General features: G+C 43.6%; 1 protein-coding gene across 6 annotated transcripts in view; it reads right to left on the bottom strand.

Moving 5' to 3' along the window:
* The window catches only part of LOC118097617 (PH and SEC7 domain-containing protein 3), a 151,256-nt gene that overhangs the window by 35,497 nt on the left and 100,777 nt on the right, over positions 1-14,982 (bottom strand). Inside the window, exon 1 of one of the 6 annotated variants that reach the window (XM_060268942.1) lies at positions 12,008-12,216. The exons of the other annotated variants lie outside the window; for them this stretch is intronic. Within the exon in view, the coding sequence (XP_060124925.1) occupies positions 12,008-12,166 (159 nt within the window). The 5' untranslated portion in view covers positions 12,167-12,216. Of the gene's footprint in view, positions 1-12,007; positions 12,217-14,982 lie in introns of those variants that run through there. 6 annotated transcript variants of the gene reach the window in all.

Below are 14,982 nucleotides of genomic sequence, written 5' to 3'. Positions count from 1 at the left end.
GCCATGTTAACATCAGTTCCAATATACTGTAGTATAATAGGGATTTCTGGTTTTAAACAGAATGCTTCAAGCTGGATAAAAACCAGCATCAAGAAGGTACTGCATTTACTGTAGCCCTATATGGGGGATAAAGCAGCTCCCCTTCTTTAAGTCATGCTCCTACTACTCAAATGTTAATATGGTACCCAGTAATGAGAGCTGACCATCACCCTAGCCTTTGACTTATCTCTAGCATGAGGAAAGCCTGCAGGTCACAACTTGATAGGTGCATCCTTCATATTTACAGAACAGTGGCGCTGTGGTCTAAACCACTGAGCCTAGGGCTTGCTGATCAGAAGGTCGGAGGTTCAAATCCCTGCGATGGGGTGAGCTCCCGTTGCTCGGTCCCTGCTCCTGCCAACCTAGCAGTTTGAAAGCACGTCGAAGTGCAAGTAAATAAATAGGTACCACTCCAGAGGGAAGGTAAACCGTGTTTCCGCGAGCTGCTCTGGTTCGCCAGAAGTGGCTTAGTCATGCTGGCCACATGACCTGGAAGCTGTACGCCGGCTCCCTCGGCGTACAACCGTAAGGTGTAAAGCAAGATGAGCGCTGCAACCCCCGAGTCGTCTGCGATTGGACCTAACGGTCAGGGGTCCCTTTACCTTTACCCATGTCTGTGCCTGCTGAGAAGTCCTTGTAGGAGAACACCATGCTTAAATTGGCTCTAAATATATCAAACTCAAGATTCTGAAGCAGACTCGCCTGATTCAATCTGGAAGGATCATGACCTCGACCAGGTCAAGAGGCAGTCTGAGTGCTGCAGCAGCGCCTCTGTTCCTATAAAACATATTTCTTGTCCTGACAGGTAAACCAGACACTCACAGCCTGGATCCTTTAGCTAGTGCATGGGGCTCCTTGTCACTGCAGAATGCAAACCTGTATGAGAGCAGCAGAATTTGATAACATTGCATTGCTCTTAGCAGGAACTACACAGGGGGGAAACAACAACCCATGGCTGCATTATTAGGGGCAGCCATTCCACCCGAGAACAAGAGGTCATTAAAACCCATCACTCCCAGGTGCACTTGTTGTGCTGCATTCAAAGCAGGCAGCAGCAAGGAACTCTGCATGCTAGCTGCTCCAGGCTGTGGGTGGCTAGATTACCTGTTTAAACTTTTTTTTAAAGAAATGTATTTTATAGGAACAGAGGCAGCACAGCAGTCCTTGGATCACCTCATTGAATAGTTTTTTTTTAAAAAAACAACAACACGGGTTTTTTGCCTTTTGAGTTCTGCACAGCCTGTTTTTCCTTAAAAACCCATGCCGTAACAGGATGGAATGGATTTAGTCTTGTTTTCATGCAGAACTGAGACAGTCTGGAATTTCATGGATCGAACCATCCCTGTTGCCCAGCAAGTATAGGGCGCCCACTCACAGGCCTGAAAGATTAATGCAAAATTGCTTCCTTAATGTAAGTGCTAGGCTTAAGGATGATCCAGAATTTGCAAAAAAAAAGCATGTAGTATCATTGACTTAAGGCTTCCGAACCCTTAGGAAGGTTTGGGGCTACTGGAAATATTTTTGAAGAACACCCTCACCACCTCAAAACCTAACCTTTGAAAATGAATGAATATATGTATTTTGAAAAGGGAAGCAGGTTGGAGACTGAGGGTTGAAACCCTGAAGAAAAACCTAACTGCAATCAGACAAGAAAATTAATTATTTTAATTGGAATCTTAAATGGCTGAAATTGCTAGTTGAAACCATAGGAAACAGTTCCTGCTGACAAATGAGTAGGTGGAGTTCTCAAGACCTGGGGAAATGCTGTTGCTGTTTGGAGGGGGAGAGCTGGCTGCTGATCTGCTTTCGAGCTCTTGTTCCAGGAAGATTACAGGTAAAAATATTACATAGGTGAACATTTAGAATTGCTCAAAAAATTGTTCTCACTGAAGTCCAAGCCACTCTGTGAAAAATATGCCTACTACAAAACAGCTACAAATGAATAAGCAAACCTCTATTGATATCTGTGATGAGACATCGGTTGGATCATGAAACTTTGTTGGAAGAAGACTTTTGCACGTGGTCAGAGGCCCTCTCCTTTATTACTGATCAGCTCCAGCTGAAATTCCAGCACTGAGAGCAATCTCTGGAGACAGATCTGTATGAGCACTGGCTCAAATTCAGTTCTGCCATAAGTGATTTGGGGGCTAAGCAGCAATTTGAACCGATGTCTCCAAAGATTAAGTCCAGCACTGATCCATTACACAAAGGCAAACCCAGATTTGTCACTGAGTACATGCTTAATAGTTATGGTATACTCAGTTTGGAATATTAGTCTCATCATCCCTGATCATTGGCCATACTCCCTGGGGCTGATGGGAGTAGTAGTCCAAAATATCTGGAGGGTATTTAATTAAGGCCAACATTCAGACATGGCTGTATGTGGTCTCTTGGGTGCCACCCAATAATATACTTTACTGTCTGAAATGGATCCCAAACCCAACCCACTCACCCACCCTCGGCTAGGGGCAATACTTTAAAAAGTCTTTCTGCCCTATTCAAACAGCAATTCCTACCTTCACCCCCCACCGCTCGCTGCATGGTGTCATCTGAAGTAGGCCCCTTCATGTTGCAGCATGGCAAGGCATGCAAATCTTAAGACGAAGGAATCCCTGGAGCCATTTCAAACATGGGAGTGGAAAAACAGCAGATTCGTGCACAGTCCTGGTTGGCACTGAAATTGAACGAGTTTTCCATTCTGATCTCCAGTGCAACATGTATAGGGTTTTCGCTGGAGAAAAACCAAGGGATAAAAAAGGATGCTGTGGTGTGCCCACAGAGAATCATGGGCGACAGCAGCTTCCGGTGTTTACCACACATTCAGGCTGTGTGTCACACCAGTCTTTTTTTTCCCCCATTCGGACTCACTCTCAAAAGCAAAATGCTGAACAGCAGCATCTGTAAACACCTGTCAAGGCTAACCAGGCAAGCACTTGTAAGTATCCATTGAGGTGAAAGCAGCAAGGGAAATGAAAAGCACAACCAGGTGTGCAGGGAAAGATGAAGGCTGAACTAATTATCCCAGCTGTTTATTTGTGGAGAGGGAAATCATTTTGGTAAACAAAAAGCCCAGCCATCCTAAGCCACTGAATGCTGAGGAACTGCTCCGTGGGAAACCCTTTACTTATTAGGTGGCTGGTGCCGCAGGAGGCTTTTAAGCCTGCTAAGTCAGCCAAAGGGTCCCTTAAAGAGGAAAGTGATGCTGACTCCATTAAAAAGCAGGATGAGGAAGCCTTGCAAGTCCAAGTTCGCTCATAATACTGCTTAGAGACAACTGTCCTTGTTGTGTCCTTTTAAACATTTTTTAAAGACAGTATATGACGACAGGGGGAAATGTGTTACTCCAAAGCCATCTTTGACTTGGGCACAGGAAAAGCAAGTCTGTGGAATCAAAGACTGGGGAGTGCATGCTTTGAATATAGAAGGATGCAGGCGCACTCTTGGGCATCTCCAGTTTAAGAAGGAACAGGTAAAGACCCTGTACCTGAGTCCCGAGTTTTGGGTTAAGCAAACAAGTATTGGGATGACCAGGCAGCTTTCCATGGTCCTACAAAGAGGCTCAACTGCATGCCTATCCCTAAGGCTACCAGTGTGTGTGACACCCCCACACCATCAAAATCACTCCGCGACTATTCTAACACTCCCTTCCTTCCCTGCTCCTCCACTCCACCTCATCCCCTGGGCAGTCTATACTATCTGTAAAATCAAATTGCAAAGCATTTTCTTTGACTGAATCACTTCAGGCTGCAAGAAGAGGGAGCTGCTAGCGGGAGTGCTTGTCTAAGTTCAGGACACAAAAGAATCAGCCTCCAACTCATTTATTTATTTTTTAAGAAGAAAGCATTTCCCATTCAACAGCCAGTGATTATACCATGACCTGTCCTGGCTACATCCTTTCAAAGCCGCTGGAGGAAGAGATGAAAACCAGGGGCTGGGGCTGCAAATACTCTGCCCATAATAATAATAATAACAACAACAACAACAACAACCACATTACCGTACGAAGGATACCCAAATTGTGCATATGTGCATGGGATGAACTGGATCGTATGGAACATAGCATTCAATTTGAAAAAGTATTATATGTTTTGGACACAATCCAACTAAAGTTGAGCATTCTGAAGTCTCAATGATTTCTGTTGAAATGGAGACTCTTCTGCTGAAATCAATGGATCTTGTTAACTAGAACTTGCACACTGAAACTTCAGTATTTAGAAGGACCTTGGGAGTTCACTCCTTTGTGTGATGATCGGTTTCCATTGTTTCTAAAGTGCAACAGTATTTTCCTCTGGCACATATAACCCAAAAATATGGTTCAGAATCTTTCAAGGTCTACTGTGGGTGAGCTACACTTTCTTAGGGCTCCTTGGTAATTTTGTGATTAAGAAGTGCCGCCGGGACCACATAACACCGGTCCTGAGAGATCTACACTGGCTCCCAGTACGTTTCCGAACACAATTCAAAGTGTTGGTGTTGACCTTTAAAGCCCTAAACAGCCTTGGTCCTGTATATCTGAAGGAGCACCTCCACCCCCACCGTTTAGCCTGGACACTGAGATCCAGTGCCGAGGGCCTTCTGGCGCTTCCCTCATTGCGAGAAGTGAGGTTACAGGGAACCAGACAGAGGGCCTTCTCGGTAGCAGCACCCACCTTGTAGAATGCCCTTCCATCAGATGTCAAGGAAATAAGCAGCTATCCTAATTTTAAAAGACATCTGAAGGCAGCCCTGTTTAGGGAAGCTTTTAATATTTAATGCTGTATTGTTTTAATATTCAGTTGGGAGCCACCCAAAGTGGCTGGGGAGACTCAGCCAGATGGGCGGGGTATAATTAATTTATTATTATTATTATTATTATTATTATTATTATTATTATTATTATTTCAGTAATCTAATATATTAGACAGCCCTTTTTTGGCCCAATGGGCAATATCTATCTCCCCTTACCATGTGGACCAACTTCAGCAGGTGGCCGGGGCCACCCACTTATCAATCATTTGATATCATGATGGCATTAAGTGTCTCGTTCACCTGTCAAGTTGGCCTGCAAGGTGTGGGGAGGGGTCTGCTTTGCCTGCACATTCTCTGAGTTATTTTCAAACAAATGGCCTCATTAGCTGATTTGGGCCAAGATTGACCCAGAGTCAGAGGTTCTCCATCCCTGAGATACCTTATGCTAAATTTGCACAAATCTCAAAACCCTTTATTGCGTTATTTTGCCATAGCAACACAAAAATGCCAGAGACAAGCAAGAAAACATAATTCAAGGCGATATTGCTCGCCAACCCTGGCGTATTAACATTTACATTACCCTGAGACAATGATGCAAAGATTTAGGTGCCAGCGCCAAAAAATCTAATATGCGGATAGATGTAAAGCATAAAATAGCCCAAAATAGGCTCGGCAAATTGAGTTAAAAGAGAAATAGAGAGAATTAAAACAGGTCCAGGTCTAGGACACACTACCCTGTCAGGGTAGCCCCGAGTTTCAGAGCCTGCACTATGAAGATTGCCACCCCACGTGAAATTTGGGGATTTGCGTCCACAAGGAGCGATTTCAAACCAATTTGCAAATTTGCACAAGTAATCTTCGTAAGATTGTAAATCTATCTTCATTTGTATTTATTTATTGCAGAATTGAGTGCAAAATTAATAATCATGGGGCAAGCAAGATTTCCAGGTTTGTGACCAGATGGGGGTTTAATACTGCTTATAAGTCATTGAGATATCGCAAATGGGTAAGTAACAGGAAAATATTAACTATTCCCTGGAAAGAGTAAATCCAGATTAAATGGGGGGGGGGAATACTGGTTAGCATTTGATGACAGTGGCTTCATGTACATGCTGCACAAAATGTGCATGTATTAGGAGCACAGATGCCACAATAAACAACTGTTTGGAAGCACCCAAAAACTTATCAAGCCGCCTTTCTGGTTTCCGAGATTTCACCTGTCACTGCCCATTTAATGTCAAAGCACGTCTGGCTCTATCAGAAGACAGAGTGAGGCGGCTACTTCAGGCAGCTGATTTTGGATGCAGTGAAAGAGCAGCCAATTGTTAGCTGTTTAATGTACAGTATTGTTATTGCCAAAATGTGATGAGATGCAAAGTATCTTGGGCGTGCAATGTAAAAAAAAAGCATCTTGTGTCAAATTATCTTTCTTGTGGAGCTTTGCACCAACCGGAGCGTCTTTGTTTTTGATGAGTCCCTTTAAAAAGTGATCCATGGAATAAGAAGTGTCCATCTATCACCATTGCTGACTGAAAATTGGAATAGTTAAATCTCATCCCCTAATGGCTGAGGGTTACTAGGAGAGGCTAGTTAAAAAGATCTGAGTTACTAACAGAGCAGACCTTGCACCAAGAGCTGCAGCAAAAGGGAGGGGAGAAAGCATCATTATTATACTTAACAACAGCAGCTGGCGAGTTTTATGAAGCAATGACTGACTGGCAAGAAGAAGAGCTGGGCTTTAGCCTGCAAAGCTCTTATGTTTATGTTTGATTGATGACGTACCAGTCTAGGGATTAGCTTCTTGCAGTTCAAAATCCTGAACTGCAATACTTTTAAACAATGCCAGCTTTGTTTCGTTCCTACTTGTGATTGACTGCTGTACACTGAGAATGAAACTCAAGCTAGCATGTAACTCGGCATGAACTAAATCTGATCCATGTAGGAGAAAATAGATTGATTTAGTGTGCAACAACTCTCTCTCTCTCTCTCTCTCTCTCTCTCTCTCTCTCTCTCTCTCTCACACACACACACACACACACACACAGTGACTCATACAACTGACTAGGCAATTTGTTGTCCATGTTAACTTTGGATTAGCTAAACTAAGCCTAAATCTCCCTCCCTCCCTCCCTCCCCCCCCCCTCTCTCTCTCTCTGTGTGTGTGTGTGTGTGTGTTTGGTGGTTTTTTTGGCATTTTGAAATGGGATGAGTAGGAGTCAGGACAGCTGGCATCCGTTCTTAGCTCCACCCAAGTCACTGTGCGGTAACAGGCATGTTCGAGTCATATAAAAAATAGCAACAGATAAACGAATGAAATTGTATGCTTTGAAGATGAAATCTAGAGTAAGTAGAACCTTACATCTATCCTGGACTGTCATGGCAAGACACCTGCCTGGCCACAATTTCTTCCTCCTGGCCAGAATAAGAGGGTGTAAAACCTAAAAGAAAAGATCCAGCATTGGGTGGTTTTGTTATTTTCCTATTTTCCGTAATATATGGTTTTTCCCCCCAAAGTAAATAAATAAATAAATAAGACTCTTCAAAGGCACACTTGGCCATTGCATTTTTAAAGCTGCTCCCCTAGGGGGAGCCTCAAATTGGATTAGACCTTTGATCCTTAACAAGCAAAATAAACTGCCTCACTCAGGAAAATGCATTCCGTGCATTCCCACAATCATTATGCCAGAGGTGCCAAACAATTTTAGGAAGCCAGAATCCCAGGAACAAAATGCAGCAGCCTTGTAGGCAGGTCAGCAGAGCATGGAGGTGCACTTGTGGATTTGCATTTCATCATTACTCCCTCAAATAATGAACTTGGTGCCCCCATGCCAACAGGACTGAAGACAAACCAGCAACTGAGAAAAAAGGAGGAGGCATCACCATGTCTGGGAATAGTAGAACCCCAGTCTACAAAATCACCAAAAAACCAAGAGAAGAACCTTAAAAAAAACAACCAATGGGGACAACCTCCCACCACCATGTCCCAAACAGCTCAATGGGGAGACAAAATGCCCATGGTCACCAAGATCCATGGAATGTTGTCTGCCAACTGGAAAAGGAAAAACAGAAAAGCAGGGTGGGAGGAGATGATAATCTGGTTTGCTTGAGCACCAAATAGCTTGAAGTATCCCAGAGGAAGACATGGCTGGCTGGCTCTGTAAACAGGAGCAGTGCTATCAGGGGAAGTGATCCCATTTGTCTACTTATAGTTCTCCCTCCCTCCCTCCCCACCCCCCCACCCCAATACACAGTGTGTTCCAATGGATATAGCACTTAAGAGATTTGACAACTTAAGGTATTTGGTCTCAACCAGAACTGTGGGCTTTTTACAGCTTCTTAAACTATCTCATTGTGCAATTTCCATTTACCAGCTTCGTGCAATGATGAATGAATTAAATCTTGCATAGCATTTTGCACTAAAAGCCCTATAGAAATGCTAACAGATATCTATAAATAACTTCTGTTTTGTGTGTTGAAGAAAGCAATTAAAGAAGAAGAAGAAGAAGAAGAAGAAGAAGAAGAAGAAGAAGAAGAAGAAGAAGAAGAAGAAGAAGAAGAAGAAGAAGAAACAGCTAAATCTTTAGTTCTTTGAGGGGGGTAGTAGCAGGGGAAGAGTTTGAAGCAAAACTGGATAACCTCATTTCTGATTTCATAATCTCACTTTTTCTTCCTACTATGGCTGAGAGGGGCATTTTCCACTGTATTCCAGAAAACAGCATTGTTTCAATTTCAGTGTGACTTCATTAGATTTCTGAGATGTAACATGTCACTCGCCAGACCAATATATTTTGTCTAAAGCAGAGCCCAATTCCCACAACGCCCAACACTTTAAAGAGTCTTGTTGTAACATTTAGACTTTCATTTCCTGCCCTCATCTATATGCTCCCTCAGGGTGCAACCCAAAGAATGGTGCTTCACCTGGGGCATGATAGGGCTGGTCCTGCCCTCCCTCCCACCCTTCTGAGGAGCAACACCTTCAACTAGTAAATTGCTAGTAATAATTGCTAAGCGCTCACTATAAACCAGTAAATGCACGTCATTAGAATGGATAAGGTGGTTGGTCTGTGTACGTAGAGAGCATCACAAAGCACAGTGCAATGTGTCAGCATATGCCTCTGGAGGACTGCTGAGTATTCCAAGTGGACAGGCTTTGCCCTCATCACAACAGTACTCCCACTTTTAGATCACCCACTAAACTGGACAGCTGCTATTCATTTATATGGGAGAAAGTAAAGGGTGCATTAGGATAATTCCCAGCTCCAGCGACTGAGATCTGGGGCTCGACTACTTGTAATGAACATTTACCTGCAACAAGAGTCCACTCATTCACAGCTCTTAGCCTACAGCTTTTGGGACGGTTGGAGAAGAGGCTGTAGCGGTGGCTCTCTCCCAATACAAGGTTTCCCAGAATATTAGGCATCTCCTTGCACCATATTAGCTTCAGGGATTTACTCCTGCTCGCGCTCTCCACTCAGTTTGTCCACATTCTAGTTAGTCACTGAAATAATAGGGGGAGTGATATAAATGGACCACATGGTTGGGGGGAGGAGAGAAACTAAGTCACTCAGTGGTTAAATGACTTTCACAAGAATATGCTGAAGGTCATTCTGTTCTCTCTTTTCCCGGCTGACCCTCCATCACTTTTTTACTTAGTGCTGTGCCTAATTCAATGTTCACGCTTCACCTTTTTATTGTATGTCAAATATTTTTGATAATATTCTGTATGGAGTTCATAACAGCAACAAATGAGAGCGATTAATTCCATAAATGAGAGACCTAGCCCTCAAATGGGATTACTATATATATATATGTAAAGGGACCCCTGACCATTAGGTCCAGTCGTGACCGACTCTGGGGTTGCGGCACACATCTCGTGTTATTGGCCGAGGGAGCCGGCATACAGCTTCCAGGTCATGTGGCCAGCATGACAAAGCCACTTCTGGCGAACCAGAGCACAGCACGGAAACACCATTTACCTTCCCGCCGGAGCGGTACCTATTTATCTACTTGCACTTTGACGTGCTTTTTACACACACACACACACACACACACACACACAATTTCACTAAATTCAGCTGGGGGACTGAGATGCATAAAGAAACTCTTCTAAGGCCTGGCTCACACAAGCACATCTACATTCCTTGAACGCTTGTTTCTCATTACGGCTAAAGTAGGTTCTAGGGCATTGGTCTTCAAGGGGTGGGGTGGCTGGGAGCCATTATGAAATCACTGCTGTGTGAATATATGGCAAGAGAGAGAGAGAGAAGACATGGGTCCCCAAAGGCATGTTTGGGTTAAAGTTAAGTCCCGGGTCCAAAAAGGTTGAAGACTACTTCTCAAGACTACAAAAAGTTCTCCCGCAATATAGCTGTTCATCTTTAACGTGTTACCCAACCCTCTTGGTGACTATGAACCATCACGTGGTGACTATCGGTCTAATCTACAAACTGCCTCAGTTCAAAAGTATCATGATTGAGCCGACTTAGGCTGAGTAAACTCTGATGGCTTACCATGTGATAATATGGTAAATGAATAAGCATGTATTTAGAATACAACCAGTAGAGAACTGAGAATTAATAATATCAGGCTACCAGAGGCTCACAGGAAAAGGGGGTGGGGCACTTGTTTTATGATAGTATATTAGGGGAAAGAAACAGAGAAAGCTGCCTTACACCCTCAGATTTTAGCTCAGCATTGTCTATGTCCCCTGAGCAAAGCCCTTCATTCAGACAGGTGCCTTCTCCAGCTAAGGATCTAATTGGAGACCTTTGGCATGAAAAGCATGTGCATGGTCACTGTGGCCCTTCCCCTGGGGATGCCCCTTGTGACTATTCATGATCATAACATGCTTAGTAGCACACCAGCTCAGCAATGTCATATTTACGTATACACCTCTTCATGCGTTCAGCAACAGTTATCAGCAAAAATGCTAGGGTTTCATTATATCGTTCATTTGCTGCAAACCAGCTAGATCTTGCCGCAGGAGGCAAACACTAACTGAGAGGATCTATTGGGGTTTTTTTTTTCCACAATAGCATTCCTTTGGGGGGGTGGGAGGACCTGAATGAAACCGAACCTCTATAAAAGTGTGTGCAACCTTGAGGATTCCAGTTCTGCCCCTTCCCTGCAAAGGGGCAAGAAAGCTTAAATTGAAGAATTACAACTGGATTGTAACAAGTTTAAAGATGCTTGTTAAGTCCACATGATTATGGCATGCGTGCCCACCCTCCCCACCCATACTGGTGCGGTTCTCATGCAGATGGATATTTAGAACATAGCACCCTGAAGGCAACATGATGTGCATATGGTACATATGGTAAGCACCAAGCATATACAGGTATAACAGTAGCAGCATTTACATCTGACTTCCAATACTGCAGATTTACTGGGAACGTTTTTGAAATTATTATTTTTTTACCACCCTCCTCCTTAATAAAAGGTTATTGTACTTCCTGACTTGCATACTAGTGGAAAAGCATTGCCATTATGTGTTGCAACAGGAGAACGGAGACAGAGAGGGTAATGGTTAAATTGGTGCTCAATCATGCCGACATGCAGATGCCCAGACTAGGCTACACAATGTTGCTTTTAAAACAACAACAACATCAGCAGAATAGAAGGCGATATGACAGTTTAAAGGCACCCCAAACAGCTCCTAAAGCAGGTGGCTGGAGCCAGCTTGATACAGTACTGTCTACGGTGACAAACCAAGTAAACAGATGACATTTTTTTAAAAAAATGCCATTCACACAAACACAGAGAGAAATGTAATTATGAATATTTCATGGCAGTATTTAGCCATGCATTTAAAAAAACATCACCTGAATCATGCAAGCCACCCACACAGACACGCACTAAGGGAGAAGGGAAATGCAACCAGCATGCACAGCATTTCTGTCTAGAAATTCCAGGGTAGATCTTCCCCCTCCACCACCACCACCCCATGGAACACAGGTAAATGCCCAAACATTAAAAAACACCGGCTGGATTGGATCAGCTACCAAGTTGGCAGCACTGGCTCCACGAAGAGACATTCTCTGAAAGTCTATCAAATCCATCCAGCACCTACCTTCAATCTGGGATTTGTCCCTCCACCCCACCTGCCGGCTTATTTCTTCCCCACGGTATTTTGTGGGAAATAAAAGGCACTATCAGCCAAAGGCTCAAGAGCAGCAGCATCCGCTTTTCAGGACTGCCAGAAATATCGTGGAGATTTACATGCAATGTTGCATTCATTTACCTTGGCTTCTTTAGCAGAAAACTCCGTGGAGTTGGAAATTTTCATGGACTTTGAGCGGTGAGTTTGCCGCCAGACTGGTTCCTCTCGCGGGTATTTCACCGAACCTGTAGCTCTCACTCGGACCTTGCTGGTGCTCTGGACGCTATTAACTCCAATCATTTCCACAAAGTAAATAAATATTCTCTCTCTCTCTCTCCTATCTATCTATCTATATATTATATATATATGAAGCGGGGAGGGGCAGAAGAGGAGAAATAAACCACACTTCACAAATTCTCTTCAAGGTAGTTTAGGAGGAGAGGAATCTCTGTGGAGCCTAAGCTGCAGCAATCAGTGTTTGCTTAAAAATGCACCAAGCTGGTCCCCCACTACCAGCCACCACACACAGAGCATCTTCAACTACACTGTTTTGAGGCAGCGTGATTGTTCCAGGCACTGCCTACGTCACTGGCTGCAAAATATTAAAGGGTGGAAACCCCACCCCTACTCACTACCCTGCTGCTCAGCACATATCGCCATCCTTTCCCAATATACACAGACACACACACATATACAGAGAGAGGGGGTGTGGGGGGGTGTGGATTCTCCAGTGCGGCTCAAGGGTATCAGTTTCAAAGAGCGGAACAGATGGCAAAAGGCCAAGCAAAAAAGCAATTCATTTCTGACTGCAGACAGGCAACACTTGTATTCCAGCCATACCATGTCAAAGTGCATTAAGCTGGGTGCAATAAAATTAAGACGGCGCAAATAAAAGACTGCCCCGAGGATACGAGCCTGCTAGGTAGCCGCTGCTTCGAAAAGAAAATTGGGGTGGGGGATAAATGGACCGCAAAACATCTCAGGAAAGATAAGCATGTAAAAAAAGATGCTGCTTTTTCATAGAATGGTCTGCAGACACTACCTTCAATTACAAGTGGGATTTACTGGGCAGTCCTGTGCATTCATACACAAAAAGCACTTGGTAGCTACGATATGGTACTGGGAATCAAGAAATCCCCCATTCAGATCTTGCCTCTCCTTAAGGCAAGCTTCTCTCTGCCAGCTCCACACCTACAACTAGGATTACCAGGGCAATATATGTTAAATGCTATATAATAATATTTATTTATTTATTTTAAAAAACCTCATCATTATAATTAACTCCCAGGTAATTTGTGCATAGGTTTGCAGATTTAGAACTTGTGTCTCAATTCAAGTTTTAGAGGGGGGCTTGGGGGGGGAGTCATGAATGGCTCACATGCATGCTCATTCTCAATTTTCAGATTCGTTAACAGAGACACAAGGTCACACAGCTCAGTAGCAAAACCCCACTGTCCCAGGCTTGGCAGCGAAGGCTCGTATGTGAACCTTTGTTCCCAAAATAACTAGTGGAAGAGGCTTAAAAAGCGTGGCCAGTTCTGCCTTCAAGTCGGCACAAGTGAACAAAAAGGCAGAGGCTATGATGGCAGTCCAAGTCTTGGATCTGTTTCGCCAACTAAAGCAGCCCGTAAACCGCTGCACAAGAGGAGTGGGTTTTTGCCCAATCAGTGTTTCAAACAGCGTAAGGGGAAGTAAGCTCCATATAAGGGAACGGTGGTGCTTACCTAAAGGCTACGAAGTCCAACCCCCCACCCCACCCCCCCAAATCATTTCTAGCTCCTGGAGACCCAGAACACAGCAGATTGCATGTAACCATAGCAACCAAGCTCAGATGAGAACTGATCCCTAGTACGTTGGCACACAGAGGGAGTGTCAGCTGGTAGCACTGGCTGGAGAAGGTAAAGACAAAAGTTGAAGTGCATATGACTGGGGATGCCAGGAAGGGCACACACTCTCCAACTGTTCCAATTTACACGGCACATTCCCTAATAGCTAGATCTATTGATATATCTATCCATCTAATTCTAATAAAATACACACACACACACACACACACACACACACACACACACGCCTTCAGATGAATCTACAATTACCATGTATTTATGAACACTGCCCACCATCACTTACAAAGTTTACTGAACCATCAATATACAAAATTCCTTCATAAATTGCTGCGTTATGCACATTCTCTCAAGTTAGAAACTATCCTCCTTGCATGAGTTAAGAGAAAGATTATGCTGAAGTGTGAACAATCTCCAGTGTTTCATGAAGACTATGCATACTGACCAGAGAAACACTCTTGAGATATACACAGTATTGACGACAAACTGTGCATATTGAGCACTGAAATGTACAAAATGCAGACGAGATAGGCACATTTTCATGTTATCACATGAACCAACACCACATTCCTCCCCCCACAATAAATGGCAAATGACTCTTGTCTACCTTCCTATATGTTGAGGTTTATCCAGTAATATCCCCCCCCCCCTCCAGTGGCTTCTGAAGCAGCATATTAGCAATCCAGTTTCCTTTTTAAATGTAGTCATTTAATAGAATGTTTTCTCTCACAATGCACTTGATTTGCACTTATTACAATGCATTTAGCAACAATTGCCACCTGAGGAGGCAGCTATCAGGTGGAAGGGAAGGGGTACTTTTTGTTCCTGTGTGTCTGCATATCAAATATGTGCACTAAGAGTCGAAATATATTCCCGCTCCCATCTGAGGTTTTCAGTTCTAGTGACCCTGGGGAAGGATATGAAGCCCAAGGAAATCATTTAAAAGATTTAAAATTAATCAAACAGTGCACACAGAAGACTAATTAAAGGCCATTATTTACCAAGGACATTCTATACAGTGATACCTCGGTTTAAGTACACAATTGGTTCCGGAAGTCTGTAGTTAACCTGAAGCGTACTTAACCTGAAGCGAACTTTCCCATTGAAAGTAATGGAAAGTGGATTAATCCGTTCCAGACGGTCCGCGGAGTACTTAACCTGAAGCGAACTTTCCCATTGAAAGTAATAGAAAGTGGATTAATCTGTTCCAGACAGGTCCGCAGAGTACTTAAACTGAAAGTACTCAAACCGAAGCGTAATTAAACCGAGGTA

The sequence above is a fragment of the Zootoca vivipara genome, chromosome 16, assembly GCF_963506605.1.
Source record: "Zootoca vivipara chromosome 16, rZooViv1.1, whole genome shotgun sequence".
In the NCBI taxonomy this organism is placed as follows: domain Eukaryota; kingdom Metazoa; phylum Chordata; class Lepidosauria; order Squamata; family Lacertidae; genus Zootoca; species Zootoca vivipara.
This window is presented reverse-complemented; position numbering and strand designations above follow the sequence as displayed.